This window comes from Protomyctophum parallelum, assembly GCF_964188405.1.
Source record: "Protomyctophum parallelum genome assembly, chromosome: 14".
Taxonomy (NCBI): domain Eukaryota; kingdom Metazoa; phylum Chordata; class Actinopteri; order Myctophiformes; family Myctophidae; genus Protomyctophum; species Protomyctophum parallelum.
Genome location: NC_139709.1, coordinates 16,258,196 through 16,273,155, shown reverse-complemented (window position 1 = coordinate 16,273,155; position 14,960 = coordinate 16,258,196). Strand labels below are relative to the sequence as shown.

General features: G+C 40.3%; 1 protein-coding gene across 1 annotated transcript in view; it reads right to left on the bottom strand.

The window, feature by feature from the left end:
- Positions 1–2,277: 2,277 nt before the first annotated feature.
- Positions 2,278–14,960, bottom strand: part of rab31 (RAB31, member RAS oncogene family) — a 16,073-nt gene continuing 3,390 nt past the window's right edge. The window contains exons 4-7 of the mRNA XM_083782084.1: positions 7,640–7,711; positions 7,009–7,115; positions 6,088–6,197; positions 2,278–4,452 (exon numbers count right to left, since the gene is read on the bottom strand). Coding sequence (XP_083638210.1) covers positions 4,355–4,452; positions 6,088–6,197; positions 7,009–7,115; positions 7,640–7,711 — 387 coding nt within the window. The 3' untranslated portion in view covers positions 2,278–4,354. The remainder of the gene's footprint in view (positions 4,453–6,087; positions 6,198–7,008; positions 7,116–7,639; positions 7,712–14,960) is intronic.

Genomic DNA, 14,960 nt, shown 5'->3' with positions numbered 1-14,960 from the left:
GCTTTCGCTTTACTCATCAGAGGAGACCCTATGATCACTATCTTGCAGAATAGCAAGACCGTGTATAGCAATACAATACAGTAGATGTCAAGCCAAATAATGACAGTCTAAAAATATATGCACAGATACCCTCCGGGTGCTCAGGTGACGCAGTGGTAAAGGTTCCTGCCCAACATCGCGGAGGCAGGGGGTTCGAACTTCGAATCCTCCCCAGTGGCTTTTTTGAGTGTCTGTATGAACACAATTAACCCATGTTGGGGAGGGAAGCCAGGCAGGGAGGTTGATATTTGTCACTGCATGTGCATGCACCTGTCAGCCAGGAGTGTTCGTGGGAGGAGTATGACGAAGGCTCCTCACTGGCAGGTGAGTCAGTAGAATGCAACAGAGATGTTGTCATGTGTCCCTTCCAGCTGTGGACAGTTTGTCTTCCTCATTATCTAGGTGGAGAGAGAGGAGAATGAAAGTAGTTTCTTCCCCTTGTCATTTGCTTGTCATTTCCCCTTGTCAAGAGCTTTGCATTTTCTTGCAAGTTACAACTCTCAGTGGAAACAGAACCCTAAATGGAAGCACTATTCACATATTGTGTTGATGAATTGAATACATAGGACCACAATGGAAACATTTTGGTGTTATCCTTTTAGCCCAAGTGTTACACGACTTCTGTGCGCCCTGTTAAATTCAGTTTCTCAAGCCCAATAGTATACTGTCTAACAAACATAGACATGAAGAATGGTGTAAATTTGATCATGGAAACGTACAATACCATTTTCACACTAACAAACGCAAGACTTTTAAACTGTCTCTTGTTGGTCTGTCGGCGGTGGCTCAGGGGTAGAGTGGCTGGATTGGAACTGCAAGGTTGCCTGTTCGAACCCGGGCTCCCCCAGAGTTAGTGTCGAAGTGTCCTTGATTGCTCCTGATGTGCTGGTTGGTGCCTTACATGGTTTCCGCCGCCCTCGGTGTGTGAATGGAGAATGTAATGCACAATCTATGTAAAACGCCTTGGATAAAGGCGCTATATAAATGCACGATTTATTTGAGCAGGGTTTGTTGCTTTGCACGGAAAGATGTTTTCATCATATGTTCCGTCCAGCTGCAGAAGGTTATCGTGACCAGCCTCAGGAGATTAGATTATACACTTATTGAGGTATTGGTTATGGTTGATGTGTGACTCTGAAAGCAGAAAAATAGGAACTTGCTGGGTACATTGACAGAAGTGCTTCCTGATGTTTTTGTCCAGTGCATTGGCACTCTGTTTAACTGAGACTAATCTCCAATTAGTATACCTGCTGTCCTGCTCCACTCGCTTTAAAGCTGCAATCCCAGAACATATATAAAAAAAACACTCTGTATAGAGCGTCGCAGTCCCTCCCCCTTTCAGAACAACGAGTGGCCCTGATTTGTCACGACAAGAGTTGGCTTCGTACGACGCTTAAAAGGTCTTTAAATAAATTAAATAAGAAATGGCTATGGGAAAAATGCATTGGGATTCATTTCCTGGGCCACTCGTTGTTCTGAAAGGGGGAGGGACTGCAACGCTCTATAGTAGAGCATGTTAACACAATATAACTACCAGTGGTTGGAGGTGGTCTCTCTACTCTTCCATTGAGACTGTAAGATCTGGTTGTGATTAATTCTTGTGGCAAAACTTGTAGTTGAAGGAAAATGGATGCTTACTTCACACGTGTTTGTGGCTTGAGAAAGAACTGCAGCCACATCATGTTTGTCTTTTCCCTTTCCTGGGCCGACAAAGCATGCCCTTGTGTCGTCATAGGGTCAAATCTGGCTCATGACTTTTGTTTGACTTTTGGCCTCTGCCTCGCCTCCTCCCATTTCTGCAGCACTGCATACAGTTCATTTGAGTAGAATTGCCATAAAGCATTAAACAGGAACATTTAGACTTCTTATACAACACTATTAGATCAAATTATAATGTAACAAGTAAGATGCGCAAACGCGGGAAGCGAACGCAGCTCGTAAATTGCAATAACAACAATTAGAATAAATTACGTACTTTTTTAAAGGTTTTTTTAAGTGTATTTTATTGTTTTTGTGTGTGTGTGTGTGTATGCAAGTGTTCTTTGTGTGATACAGCTGCGCCCTCTGATGGCGGGCGGGTGGTGTTGCAGCGTGACACACAGACAGACAGACATGTTCTGCTAGGTCTCATAGTTAGTGCTCATTGCATTCGCAATCACTGCGTTCGCAATAATATATAATATAATTCCACTACAGTAAAAACAACACACAAAGAAAACGTCCAAGAAAATGTATTATTACTTTTTTATTACACAGCTTAATGTACAAATGTTCATCTGGTCTACAAACATTACAGAGGGGGGTAACATCTAGCATGACCCAGGCATACGTGAAGCAGTGGTTCTCAAATGTTTTCATCTCGAGGACCCTCAATGTTTTTCAAGATTTTGGAAAATAGCAGATCAACAAGCTTACAATTTGTCACAAGCTTGTATTTTCAAAAGGTTATATGGTTTGATGCTATATTAACTAATTTAGTGTGGGACCCCCTAGAACCCTATCAAAGGAAAGATGCATTGCAAACTGTATAGCAGTTTATTTAGACAAGGAATGCACGCGTCTACCTAATTTGCAGTATGCTCATTTTAGCTGCATCATACAGCAGCTTTGATTATTATATTTATTTTAATTTTAAGGCACTTTTAAGGCTATGAACATCGTAATGGCAATCCGAGAAATGGGAAAATAAATCTTTCTTTCTTTTCTCCTTTCCTTTCCTTTCTTACAAAACTGTTTATATAGTCTATAGTGCTACATATCGTATAACCTGTAAGAAATTATTAGATGATAAACACTGTTGAATGGTGGTCAGTCATGTGCAAAGTAAATAAAAAGTCAAAACTCAACCGGCATGGGAGTAAAAAGTAGCACATTTTGTAAGTCACTCACTATACAATACAACTGTAAACATCTCTGATGTATGGAACTGTGGTTTCACTAATACTCAGATTGGCTATTATGTTTAAACCATACATGTGCAGACTTTCTTTAAGGCAAAGTGGCAATTATACTGCAATTAATTATGCAGTTTACAAATAGTAATATTAAAAATACTGTCGGGATACAGAGAAAACTGTTATAAAATTGTCAAGTGGTCAAATTCCATGTTTGTGCAGGTGCCTAAATTACTTCCTTAATTATCATTTAACCATTTTAATGGTTACATCTAGGAGGATAAAGGGTAAAAAAAGAAAAACAATACAATTAAAGATTCAATAGACTAAAAATGTATTTGACACTTGTGAATGGCTATTACATAGTGGCAGTGTGTGTATCTCAAGTTCAGATTGGCAAAATAAATGACAATGGAATGGCAGTGTTTCAGCATAGGGGGCCGTTCTTGCTATTACAGATTTAAAGCTGGTCTGTCGATGGCATTACAGTAAAATCCTTACACAGCCATAGTGTTTACAACACCCCATGAGCCAATGGAATGTAAAGCCTTTGTAATTTAGCAATATAAAATGTATATAGTTAGAAGCGACAACTTATACCACTAGTTCTATGTGAACACACACACACACACACACACACACACACACACACACACACACACACACACACACACACACACACACACACACACACACACACACACACTGTGTGGGCACACAATATCTCCATGAGGAAAAACATATAATAATACAGCATTAATGACACCAACTTCTAGAAAGTGTAATTTAAGGTTCACAGTGCATCAACAGCTTCTACAGAGCAAGTGAGCAACTGACACTTCAAAAATAAACTAATATTGCCTCCACTTTTCAAATTTGGGTTAGGGTTAGTCAATAGCACATCAACTGTTACTAGATGATTCGCTATCAATTAATGTTTATTTTAGTTTTCAGTGAGAATGTGTTTTTACCTTAGTGATAATGGGCTAACAGTTCTTTTTCTTTTTTGTTACCAAGTGGTTAAATCTGATATGCTTAAAAAACTGCCCTATTAGACATCCAACAAACTACTGTATTATAATTCAGACATAAGGCCACTTGAGGGAGACAAACCAAATGTTTTCTGTTCCCGTTCCCCATCAGAATCAGAAGGTACAAAATCAGGAGGCACAAAGACCAATCAGGGGACAGACTACTACTTCTACTTCTATCAAGTTTCTTCCAACTGTTGTGTACCTTCCTCTATTCCCCTGGACCAATACAGTGTTCGGATGGGTGTTAAACTTATTCATAAGGTTCATTATCATATTACCTTCCTCTCTATTGCCACAGACCAGCACATTGTGAATATTGTGTACACTGTACAGCATGCTGAGGAGATGAGGTGGTGTGTTGGGGTGGTGTGCAGTGGGGGAGTGTCATTAGCAGCATCTCCTGGTTGATGGAGGTGGCTGCCGGGTAAGTTTGAAGGACTCGTTGCTCTCTGCGTCGGGATTTTCCAGCGGCGGAATCTGTTTACCTACAAAGAAAAGCGATCAGAATCAGAGTTGGCTTTTAGACTAGAAAATCACCAATCTGGGAACCCAAATAATTTCTCTTTGTTTTTGCCTCTCTGTGGGCACCCCCTAGTTTTTTGTGTAGAAACAGAAACTCGGTTTGGCTCCTCCCCTTCCTTAGTCTACTACCTCCTACCGGGTGCTTCTGTGTTTATTCCTACTTACAACAACACTAGTTGGTTAGTTACTTTATTGACACAAATGTATAAAACATTGGGTCCAAACAATAATTGAAAATACATGAATACAAACTTAAAAATAGGTACAATACATTATACAATACACAACAAAACATCCCTTTATACACATACAACAGGAGCTTTCTATTGATCCAAAAGTGACAGGCAAGCATGTAGCATACACAAAGTTCCTCTGTCAGTGCCCACAAAGAGTGAGCTCAAATCAGTAAACTCATGTCCATATTTCACTCTGATGTCTTGTGTGAGGGGACACACCAGTATGTACTGTTCGTTATGTATACCAGTCTCACAGTGACACATACGCTGTTCAGGTGGTATGCAACTCCACCTCCCCATTTCCACACACAATCTATGAGAGGACAACCGGAACCGCGTAAAGGTTATCCTCAAATAGTCATCAATGTAAGGAGTAGCCTACTGCTTGTGCTGGTATAGAGTGAAAGAACAGATACTTCTGGGCTTATATCTTGTTGCTTCTTTGGATTGCAATTCATGAATCATGTCCCTTCGGTCACTCTCAATATGATCTCGTTTTTCCATTATCTCAGATGAATGAGAATACATTACTTGGTTCTCCTTCTTTCACAATTGAAGAACATACATACCACAAGGGGTCATCAAGCATGCCATTCTACTGCTATATTTTGGTGAAGAACGTGGCTTTTCTCTCACGATTCACGAAAGCTTACAATGGGCAGTCCTGCTTCCAACAGGCAGGTTAAGTTAGGTGTAGTAACCCTCACCCCAAGTAGGGATTTCACTCCAGTCAAGAGTTTCAACTTCAAGAGACTTAAGGGAATTTGTAACCAAGCCTCACACCCATACACGAAAGCTGATGACTACCGGTACATGTTTAGGGCAGTGGTGCTGACAGAGTCAGCTGTTAGCAGAATCCGTCTTGAGAGATTAGGTAATCACTAATCAGTCATTTTTAGCACCAAGAAGCATAGTTTGAGTAGTAGTTCCATTAATGGTAACACCACACACCAGCCAAATGCCAGTGTATTTTGACTAGGGCAAGCAACACTGTCTATTCTACCTGCCACGTGCCAAATAGCAAACGATTGTTTGGAATTTATTGGAAACTATTCTTTTATAAATCTCTAAGAACTGTATATCTATCCATTTTTTTCATCCCTTTTGGCCTGCCTAGCATATACATTATACATACTCAGCAAGTTAAATTCATAACACACTGACACAGGGAAATAATCCAGTAATTTCCGTGGAACCTCATTACCCTTCTTTAGTTGGAATTAGGTCAAAAGGGGGCCTCTGATGGGTGACTGACCGTTGCTTGAAACACTGATAATTTCTAGAACCACAGCACACACCATGACCTGGTGACACATGTCACACATGATGTTAACCACAAGTGGCAGGAAAGTAGAAACATACTGATTTTCTGAAAGAGTTCCTCAACGTTGACAGCATTTCTAGCACTGGTCTCAATGAAAATAGCTGCAATCGATTCAGCGAATTCCTTAGCTTCCTTCATAGGCACTTCCCTGTAAATGAGAGGAAAATTAAAGTCAGTCAGCAAGTGGTAGGCCACAGTGGAACGGGAGCGCCGCAATCTGCATTCTTGATATTGGGAGATCTTCTATTGTTGCTTCAGTCAAAGAGTCCACCTTAAATATCACTGGGGTGCAGTTTGATTATTGTTATTCATGCAATTTGGTAGATGCTTTTATTCAAAGCACCTTAAAAGCACCTTCAATTACATTTAATGCATTAATTAATTCACTCACTCACTCACTCACTCACTCGAATCATAACAAACTTTGGGTACAGATGTAGACTCTGCATACTCATTTGGACGCCTGGGCCAAGGGCCATATATATAAACTGACCACGAGTGGCCTGAAAATCGCTGGCATGACAAAGAGCAAAGCCAAACAACTTTTATATTGCTCTGTTTCAGCTATTATAGGCAGTTTGGCTGTGTGGAGGAAAAGGTGCTCTTAGGCCCTTAGGTGCCCGTGAACTGTCTAACCCGGTTTCATTTGTTTCTCTGTAAGTAATTGCCAATATGTATATCCAATTATCCAATTATATTCACTGTTGATCATATACTGTATAGGTAATATACTGTATGCATTTATTTATTACTGATACAGATACACAGAACAGACAGACAGACAATCCTGGAATGTATGATTGTTATTTTTACCTTACCTGTACCTAGTGTAGCTTCTGTTTTATTAATATTGTTGTTGCTGCTATGACACATGATATTCCCTCCAATAAAGGTCTCTCTCTCTCTCTCTCATATCAATACTGCACTAATACAATATAGAAGCATAGTTATTGACCCACCTGATGTCTCCTAAATCATTCTTGTTCCCTGCTATGGCTACAACAATGTCCTCTGGTCCATGTTCTTTCAACTCCTTCACCCACTTCTTCAGTGTCTGGAAAGAGTCCTAGACAACACAGCAAAATAACAGTCACCTCATATCAGGGCTAAGAAATATTTTAACTGCGATGTTTTTCTGAGCAAACATAATCTTTGTCAACAAATGCCACTAAGACACACAAACATGATGACAGCTGTGAGCACCACTAGTGCTGCTATTGGTGACTCTGCTGTTCTACTGAAGAGAACTGAAGCTAAAGTGTCTTGATTAAAAAATTAAACCATTATGCACTTAGCTGTATGTCCCCCATGGCTCTATATTGATCCCATGATTCCGCTCCCTTTTCCTACGTCTACACAAAATCTCTTCACTGAAAATAGCCACCTTACAAGCTCACAACATGGCCCATTGCATCACATTTGAGCTTGTAGATTGGCTATTCTCCCCAGCATAGGGATGCTAGAGTTTATGTGGTTAAAGGATAAGGCCGGTGTCATTAAAAAATATTTTCTCATTGTCAACATAGCCTGTGATACAATGATGAGTACTACCTCGATATGTCCCAAACAAGAGCTTCCCATCTTTCTTACCAGTTTAGTAATGTCATAGACGATAACAGCAGCAGCAGATCCTCTGTAGTACATAGGAGCTAGTGAGTGAAACTACAAGAAAAGAAGAAGAAGAAACAAGAAATGATGGCATAGTCATATTATTACCAGCTGCTTTTATATTTGCGGTGGTGGTCCACAGTAAAGTTCTCAACGGGCCCAAAAATTATGGCCCGGCCCGACCCTACCCTAACTGGGTGGGCCCGAGGCTCGGCCCTACCCTAAAAATTGCCATAATGTTAAGCCCGAAGCCCAACAAAAGCCCGAAAGAAAAAAAAGAGAGAAAAAAAAGCAGCACTAAATGGCAGCGCAGCGGCGCCGTGTTTCAGTGTGAAAGTGAGAACGGAGATCAGCGGATTTATCGAAATAAAGGATGTATGTAACTCACGTTAGAATAGGCTATTAATGTTCCATAACTTCCATTTCCAATCATTCTAATGGATTCCATACAGTGGTGGTGGTGACTGGTGAGTAAACATGAATAGCTGCTGCAGCTCCCTCCCTTAGTTTCCTCTGAAGTGAAGTTGCTTTACGTGTAGCTATAAGTTATATATCACCATCATGGATCGTTTGGTGACGTTGATTAATAATTAGGTTTTATTCATCGCAGCCAGCTGGGTTAACGAGACTCTCAGTGCAACATGACGAAAACCTGACGCTTCTTCAGCTGTGATAATCCGATTGATTTGATAAAATATTTAAGCATATGGCAACTTGGCAAGTTAACTGGTGGTTAGTAGCTCGTTTGGTGCGCAAACCAGAGGGAAACCAGCGGTAGCAAGGCACGCAAGTCTCTCACCGTTCACTGTTCTCTAGTCTACTGCCTGCGCGCGGGGCAGGCTGCAATGCTGCTCTGGCCTCGTACACACATGCTGGACTGACATGATCTGTTCTGTCTGTGTTTCATGGCCGCCTTATTCTCAATGCTTTTCTAATGGAAGTCACGTGGTTTGACATGTGTGTACGAGGCCTCCGAGTCTGAAATGCCAGTGCGATGCGACCCCGTCTCCAGTCCTCCTCCTGTCACAAGTGAATCGCCTAGCGCAGCCCTCTTCATAATAAATGCATACACGTATACACAATCACATTACACAAATAACAGAATTGCTATTTTTATTATAATAACACTTAAAAAAAAAAAAAAAAAAAAAAGAACAAAATTGCGGAAAATCACAGAGCCCGAGGCTCGGCCCGGCCCGACTAATTAGCATATTATTTGGGCCCGGCCCAGCCCTAAAACGTCGGGTCGGGTCGGGCTTGGTCGGGCCTGGTCGGGTTCGGGCAGAGTTTGAGAACTTTAGTCCACAGTAAAGAATAGCAGATCTACAAGCTCCCAACGTGTCGACATATGAATATGCATTCTATCCTATTGCAGATAGGCTATTTTAACTATTGTATTTTTTTGTTTATTTAGTAAAGGAATGGTTTTGGTCATACAAGGTTTCCACATGACAGCAATATATGGTTTTGGTCATACAAGGTTTCCACCTGATAGCAATATATGGTTCTGTATCAGTATCAGTCAGTTTGAGCAGATTCCATTCAAATTGGCTACTATGACTGAGTTATTTTAAGCATGTGAGCCGCCATTGGACTGGCCCATGAAGTGAACGTCAGACGACAAACTAGGTGGCAAACTTTTCCAGGGTATTCATTTCCAGGGTATTCTTTGACCCGCAGCTTTGCAAGCAGCTGGTAAAAATGGCATCATATGGAACATCACATTATTCAGCATGCTTCGTCAGTTCATCATGCTATGCAACAGTCTTGTGATCAACTAGACACTAGAGATCTAGTCTATAATTGCAGAAAGTCACAGAATTAATGCTAAACCTATCTCATAATTGATTCCTGAAGGTTTGGATAAGTTCATGCAATGATTAGAAGAATGCACATTGCTTGAATATCTCTAAACAATTTGACTGTAAGGAAACCTTTAACTTGACAAACAATATTAACACTACAGAGGGTGGCACATGGCACTATCTGCTAAAATAGCAGATATATAAGCTCACAAGCATGGCTTTTTTTGTTGCTATTTGTCATACGATCACATAGGGCTTAAGTTGTTAAGCATGTAAACATTACTGCCTCACAAAAAAGAAGAAAAAATACAGACATTTCCCATTTAGACCTGAGGCTGATTCTAAAAACGCCAATTAAAACCTTCTCTTTCTCAAAACCTTCAAATTCGTATTAAAAAATAATGATGTTGCTACATGTACACAGAGGTAGCTCCCGGATTGAAAGGTATAACAACGTATAGGTTACAACCAGGTTACAACACGTCTAAATAGGTTAACCCCTGTCACCCTGGTTTCTCTATTTAGGGCGTGTCATGAAAATCAAAATAGATAACATTTTCCAAACAAATCAAGAGCATAGCATAATCTACAGCATCAATGTCGTGATGCGACGTGTTGTGAGCTTATACATCAGATATTTTAGATTTAATTTTAAAATAAGGTTGAAGGAGTTAATACTGGTTTTCCATGTACCATGATGTCCAAGCTAGCCTTTCCCACGTGAACAGGATTGATTCTGTCCATCCAGTAACCCCAGCTCCCCTCATAGTGCCTGTTATGTTGCACCGTGACAAAACAGCTCCTCAAACTCCGGACCTGTGTGAATAATCCTCTTCATGCCAACAAATCACCCCACGTCACGATGACACACGTGGCAGATAAGAGATTGTGTAACTAACTGCTGCATTCCTCAACAAAATGGGAGTGTCAATACACTAATATTCAGGTATGATTTATGAAGTGTGAATACATTTTACTTGCTTTGAAGTTGCTTTGCTTGATAAGCTGAAGGACACTGAGTGGTCTCAACCCGTTAGGGTGTGAATCAACATTGTGGGTTCGAATCTGGGTGAAGACCATAATGGCACAACACTGCGTCTATCACCCGCTTTCCATCGTATAGACGAATCCACAGAGGGGTGCCCTGGGCACAGCCATTACTGAGGTGTACCATTAAGATAGGATTAGTAGCTAGATTAGCTATACCTGGTCTACAGAGCACTGCTCCATCCATGGAGCAGTGGGAAATAATTATATTTAACAATATATTAACAGCTGGTCTGTAAATTAAGGGTTTGTGTTATGGAAGAAAATAAAGTTATTCCCTCAATTTAGTCATTATGTCAATTAATTACTCCCTCTGCTTGCCACAGCTATTGTTTGTAGCACCTCCCACCTACTCCCGTTCAACAATCCCCACTGACAGGCGTCGCCCTAACCTGTAGGAGTATCTATTCTGCAGTGACAAAGATCACCCTCCCCGCATAACTTCCATCCCTCAAACACAGCCAATTGTGGCCATTTTAGATGATACAGTGGATTACCTACGGTGGATTTCGAACCCTTCGAACCCTAAATTTAAATGGTAAATGGTGCATTTATATAGTTAATAGAAGATGAGAACGGATTAATTACATTAGAAATATCATCAGTTTTGTCAGAGCAGCAGCATTATTGGCTTAGGAATGGAACAAAAAGAGCTCCTGTATTTTAACATCAGCTATTATGGTGCTACTTGGAGAGCCACATATTTTCTGAGGTGGTACTTCAGTATAAAAAGGTTGGGAACCAATGAGTTAGTGCACTAACCACAGGCTCCTGATGCAATCAAATCAAATAAGTTGGACTTTGTGACACTACACATCTGAACTGGGTCTGAATGAGTTAACATAATGTGCATACTGTACGTATAAATATAAATGTAAAGTCTATCGTGGATAGGTCCAGGGGGTGTACTTGTACTGTACATGCCTCACGTTACAGAAACAGGAGATAGGCTCCTATGCCAATACGGTTAAGGTTTATAAACTGATTTCGATGCTATATTAAGTTAGATGGGGTTCTACCTGAAACCCTCCAAGCCCTGCTCAAGGCTACTTACTGGTGATCCACCAGACACACCTAGGTATGGTACAGTAAATATCGTATGTTTAACTTTCTATACAGAACATACAGTATCTTTACATAGATATTAACACCTCAGGCTATGTGGTTATGCTATGTTTGCATATCAAGGGCTTGTTTGCATATCAAGGGCGTATGTGAATTTTTTGGCAAAACTGACATATATTTTTAAAGGGCTTTATCAGATGTAAACAAATATTATATGTTTTACTTTTTAAATTAAAGACATGGTTTATATCATGGCAGTATCACGGTCAACATCATGGTCAGTATCATGGTCAGTATCATGTCAGTATCATGGTCAGTATTAGCCTCACGTAAGCCAGCCTTCATCTGCCTTTGCAATGCATATTGCCCCAGGCACATTAAGCCTGGCCCCTCTCAATTGTGGGAGGACTTTACAGCCGAAAGGGTGACAAGTCAACCAGATTCGTCTGGATCAGGCTATAACCAACCAGGGACCAGTATGCAAATATGGGACGGGACATTGCAGAAAATAAATCTAACACTGAGAGGGACAAGACTAATATCCACACAATGATTAGTATCACTACGCGAGGCTAGGTCAGTATCATGTCACTATCATGTCAGTATCATGTCTGTATCATGTCACTATCATGGTCAGTATCATGTCTGTATCATGTCAGTATCATGTCAGTATCATGGTCAGTATCATGTCTGTATCATGTCAGTATCATGGTCAGTATCATGTCACTATCATGGTCAGTATCATGTCTGTATCATGTCACTATCATGGTCAGTATCATGTCACTATCATGGTCAGTATGTCTGTATCATGTCACTATCATGGTCAGTATCATGTCTGTATCATTGTCAGTATCATGTCTGTATCATGTCACTATCATGTCAGTATCATGGTCAGTATCATGTCACTATCATGTCAGTATCATGTCACTATCATGTCAGTATCATGGCAGTATCATGGTCAGTATCATGTCACTATCATGGTCAGTATCATGGTCAGTATCATGTCTGTATCATGTCACTATCATGTCAGTATCATGGTCAGTATCATGTCACTATCATGTCAGTATCATGGTCAGTATCATGTCTGTATCATGTCACTATCATGTCACTATCATGTCAGTATCATGGTCAGTATCATGTCTGTATCATGTCAGTATCATGGTCAGTATCATGTCGGTATCTGGTCAGTATCATGTCAGTATCATGGTCACTCAGTATCATGTCTGTATCATGTCAGTATCATGTCTTTATCATGTCAGTATCATGTCCAGTATCATGTCAGTATCATTCAGTAGACTACTGGGTATAATCAACTGTAGCTGATGTTTCTTTCTTTTCATTACAAATCATTACAATTTTAATGATTTTACATAGGCCTACTAATATTCTCATAACTAGAATGCCAGAATTAGGCTACAAAGTATACATAAGCATGAGATTCATAGTTTGCTGATCTTAAAGCTCACAACGAGCTCACTGGCTGCACCGTTTCAGCAAATAGGCGGCATTCGCTGTACACACGGCGCAGACAAAGCCGCGTCTCCAAAGTCTGCCTCTCTGGGAGGTGGTTTAAAAAAGAGCCGGTTACGTCCCCAAAAACGCCTCTCCGTGTGGCAGAAAGGGCAGATCGGCTAAATATTTGTCCGGGTAACGCAGAATATGTCCTCGTATAGACAGCACTTTAGATAATCTAGATAGAATCTAGAATTTAGATAATTTTAGATAATCACAATTATTTAGCATTATCGTTAAAAAAGAAAACCATCACAGGGAAAATCTAGCACCCCAAATGCTTCAAAGCGGCCTCATGGTGGTGCTATGAAAGGTCGCAACACAGACCTTTTAGAGTTTTTACTTTATTTTAACTGCAACAATGAAATGAAATGAAAACATTAAAGAATGGTATCTGGAACAATAATTGTGTGAGTGTCAAATAGCCCTGAACATTGCTCTGAGCTATTTGAAACAGTTTCTTCAATATGTTAAACAGTGGCGTGACGTGCAAGTACAGTATATAGACCAGCTATACAGTAGGTTAGATAATCAGAAGTTTGCTGCATGTTGAAGATATCCCCTACAAGGCTCTTAAGTTCTCACCTACAAGGATTTCCTCAAACTACTGTAGGTGAGCTCAATATTTGCTAGTTAAGACTTGCTAATACTGTAATAAGGGGCGGCAGTGGCTCAGGGGTAGAGTGACCGGATAGCAACCGCAAGGTTCCCAGTTCAAACCCGGGCTCCCCCAGAGTTAGTGTCGAAGTGTCCTTGAGCAAGACACTGAACCGCTAGAAAATAGCCGTTGACAAGCTCAGAATGCTTTGCATCACTTGTAGATCGGTTATTTTCAATATAAAATACTGTAGGGCTTTTAAAAAAAAAGTAACTAGCTTATAATATAGATTTGCTATTTTTGTGACTTTTTAAAGTAATAATGTAAAAAAGAAATAGGAAATGCAAAACAAAACAAAAAAAGCTTTTGTTTAATCGTGGTTTTACATTATTGTAGGAAATGAAGACCCAAATAGTGCTTCTGCTTCATGTATGTATGTGTGTGTGTGTGTGTGTGTGTGTGTGTGTGTGTGTGTGTGTGTGTGTGTGTGTGTGTGTGTGTGTGTGTGTGTGTGTGTGTGTGTGTGTATGTATGAATGAATATGGATGTTTGGACAAAATCTGTAGGAGTAAAAAATGTGTTTTGCAAAAATCGGCCTCCTGGTGGCACTAAAAAAAATTGCAAAATGCTGGGCAGAGGTGGAGTGGAGTCCTTGGCCTCTTAAGGAGTGTGCGTGCAAAGTTTCACGCTGATCGGTCCAGTTATAGGTAAAAATGTGAATTGGCCTGTTATAGTGCTACCATAAGGCCAATTTGAAAAGTGTAGGGGGGAATGTCTTCCTCTGCCTAGTGCAGTGGTAGGCAACGGTCGGCCCGTGGGCCAGAACTGGCCCGCCAGCGAGAATATTTTGCCTGACAAATTACTTTGTAAATAATTTCCAATAGCTGACTGACAGTCCACGTAGAGCAGGCTATGGACAGCAATAGCGTTGAATTTATGAAACCGGGTAGCATGCACACATTTTTCATTGTGTTTCCACTGTCAACTTACATGCCTTAAATTATACATTGTTTGAAACAAGAGAAACAATTTGTTTCTCTCCATTTTAAGAGACCTTAAAAACATGAAAGTGCTATTGTTCCAAAAGGAGCATGATATACAGGTATGATATCTCTACAGATAAAATGTTTTTTTTTAAACTTTTTGATGAACTAAATATCCACATTCAAGGATGAGGCTAGTACCTGTAACATTTTGTTCCACATGGTTTTCCATCTATTGTTATACCACACACACACACAACTTTTTTTTTTTTTTTTTTTAAGATATTTTTTTG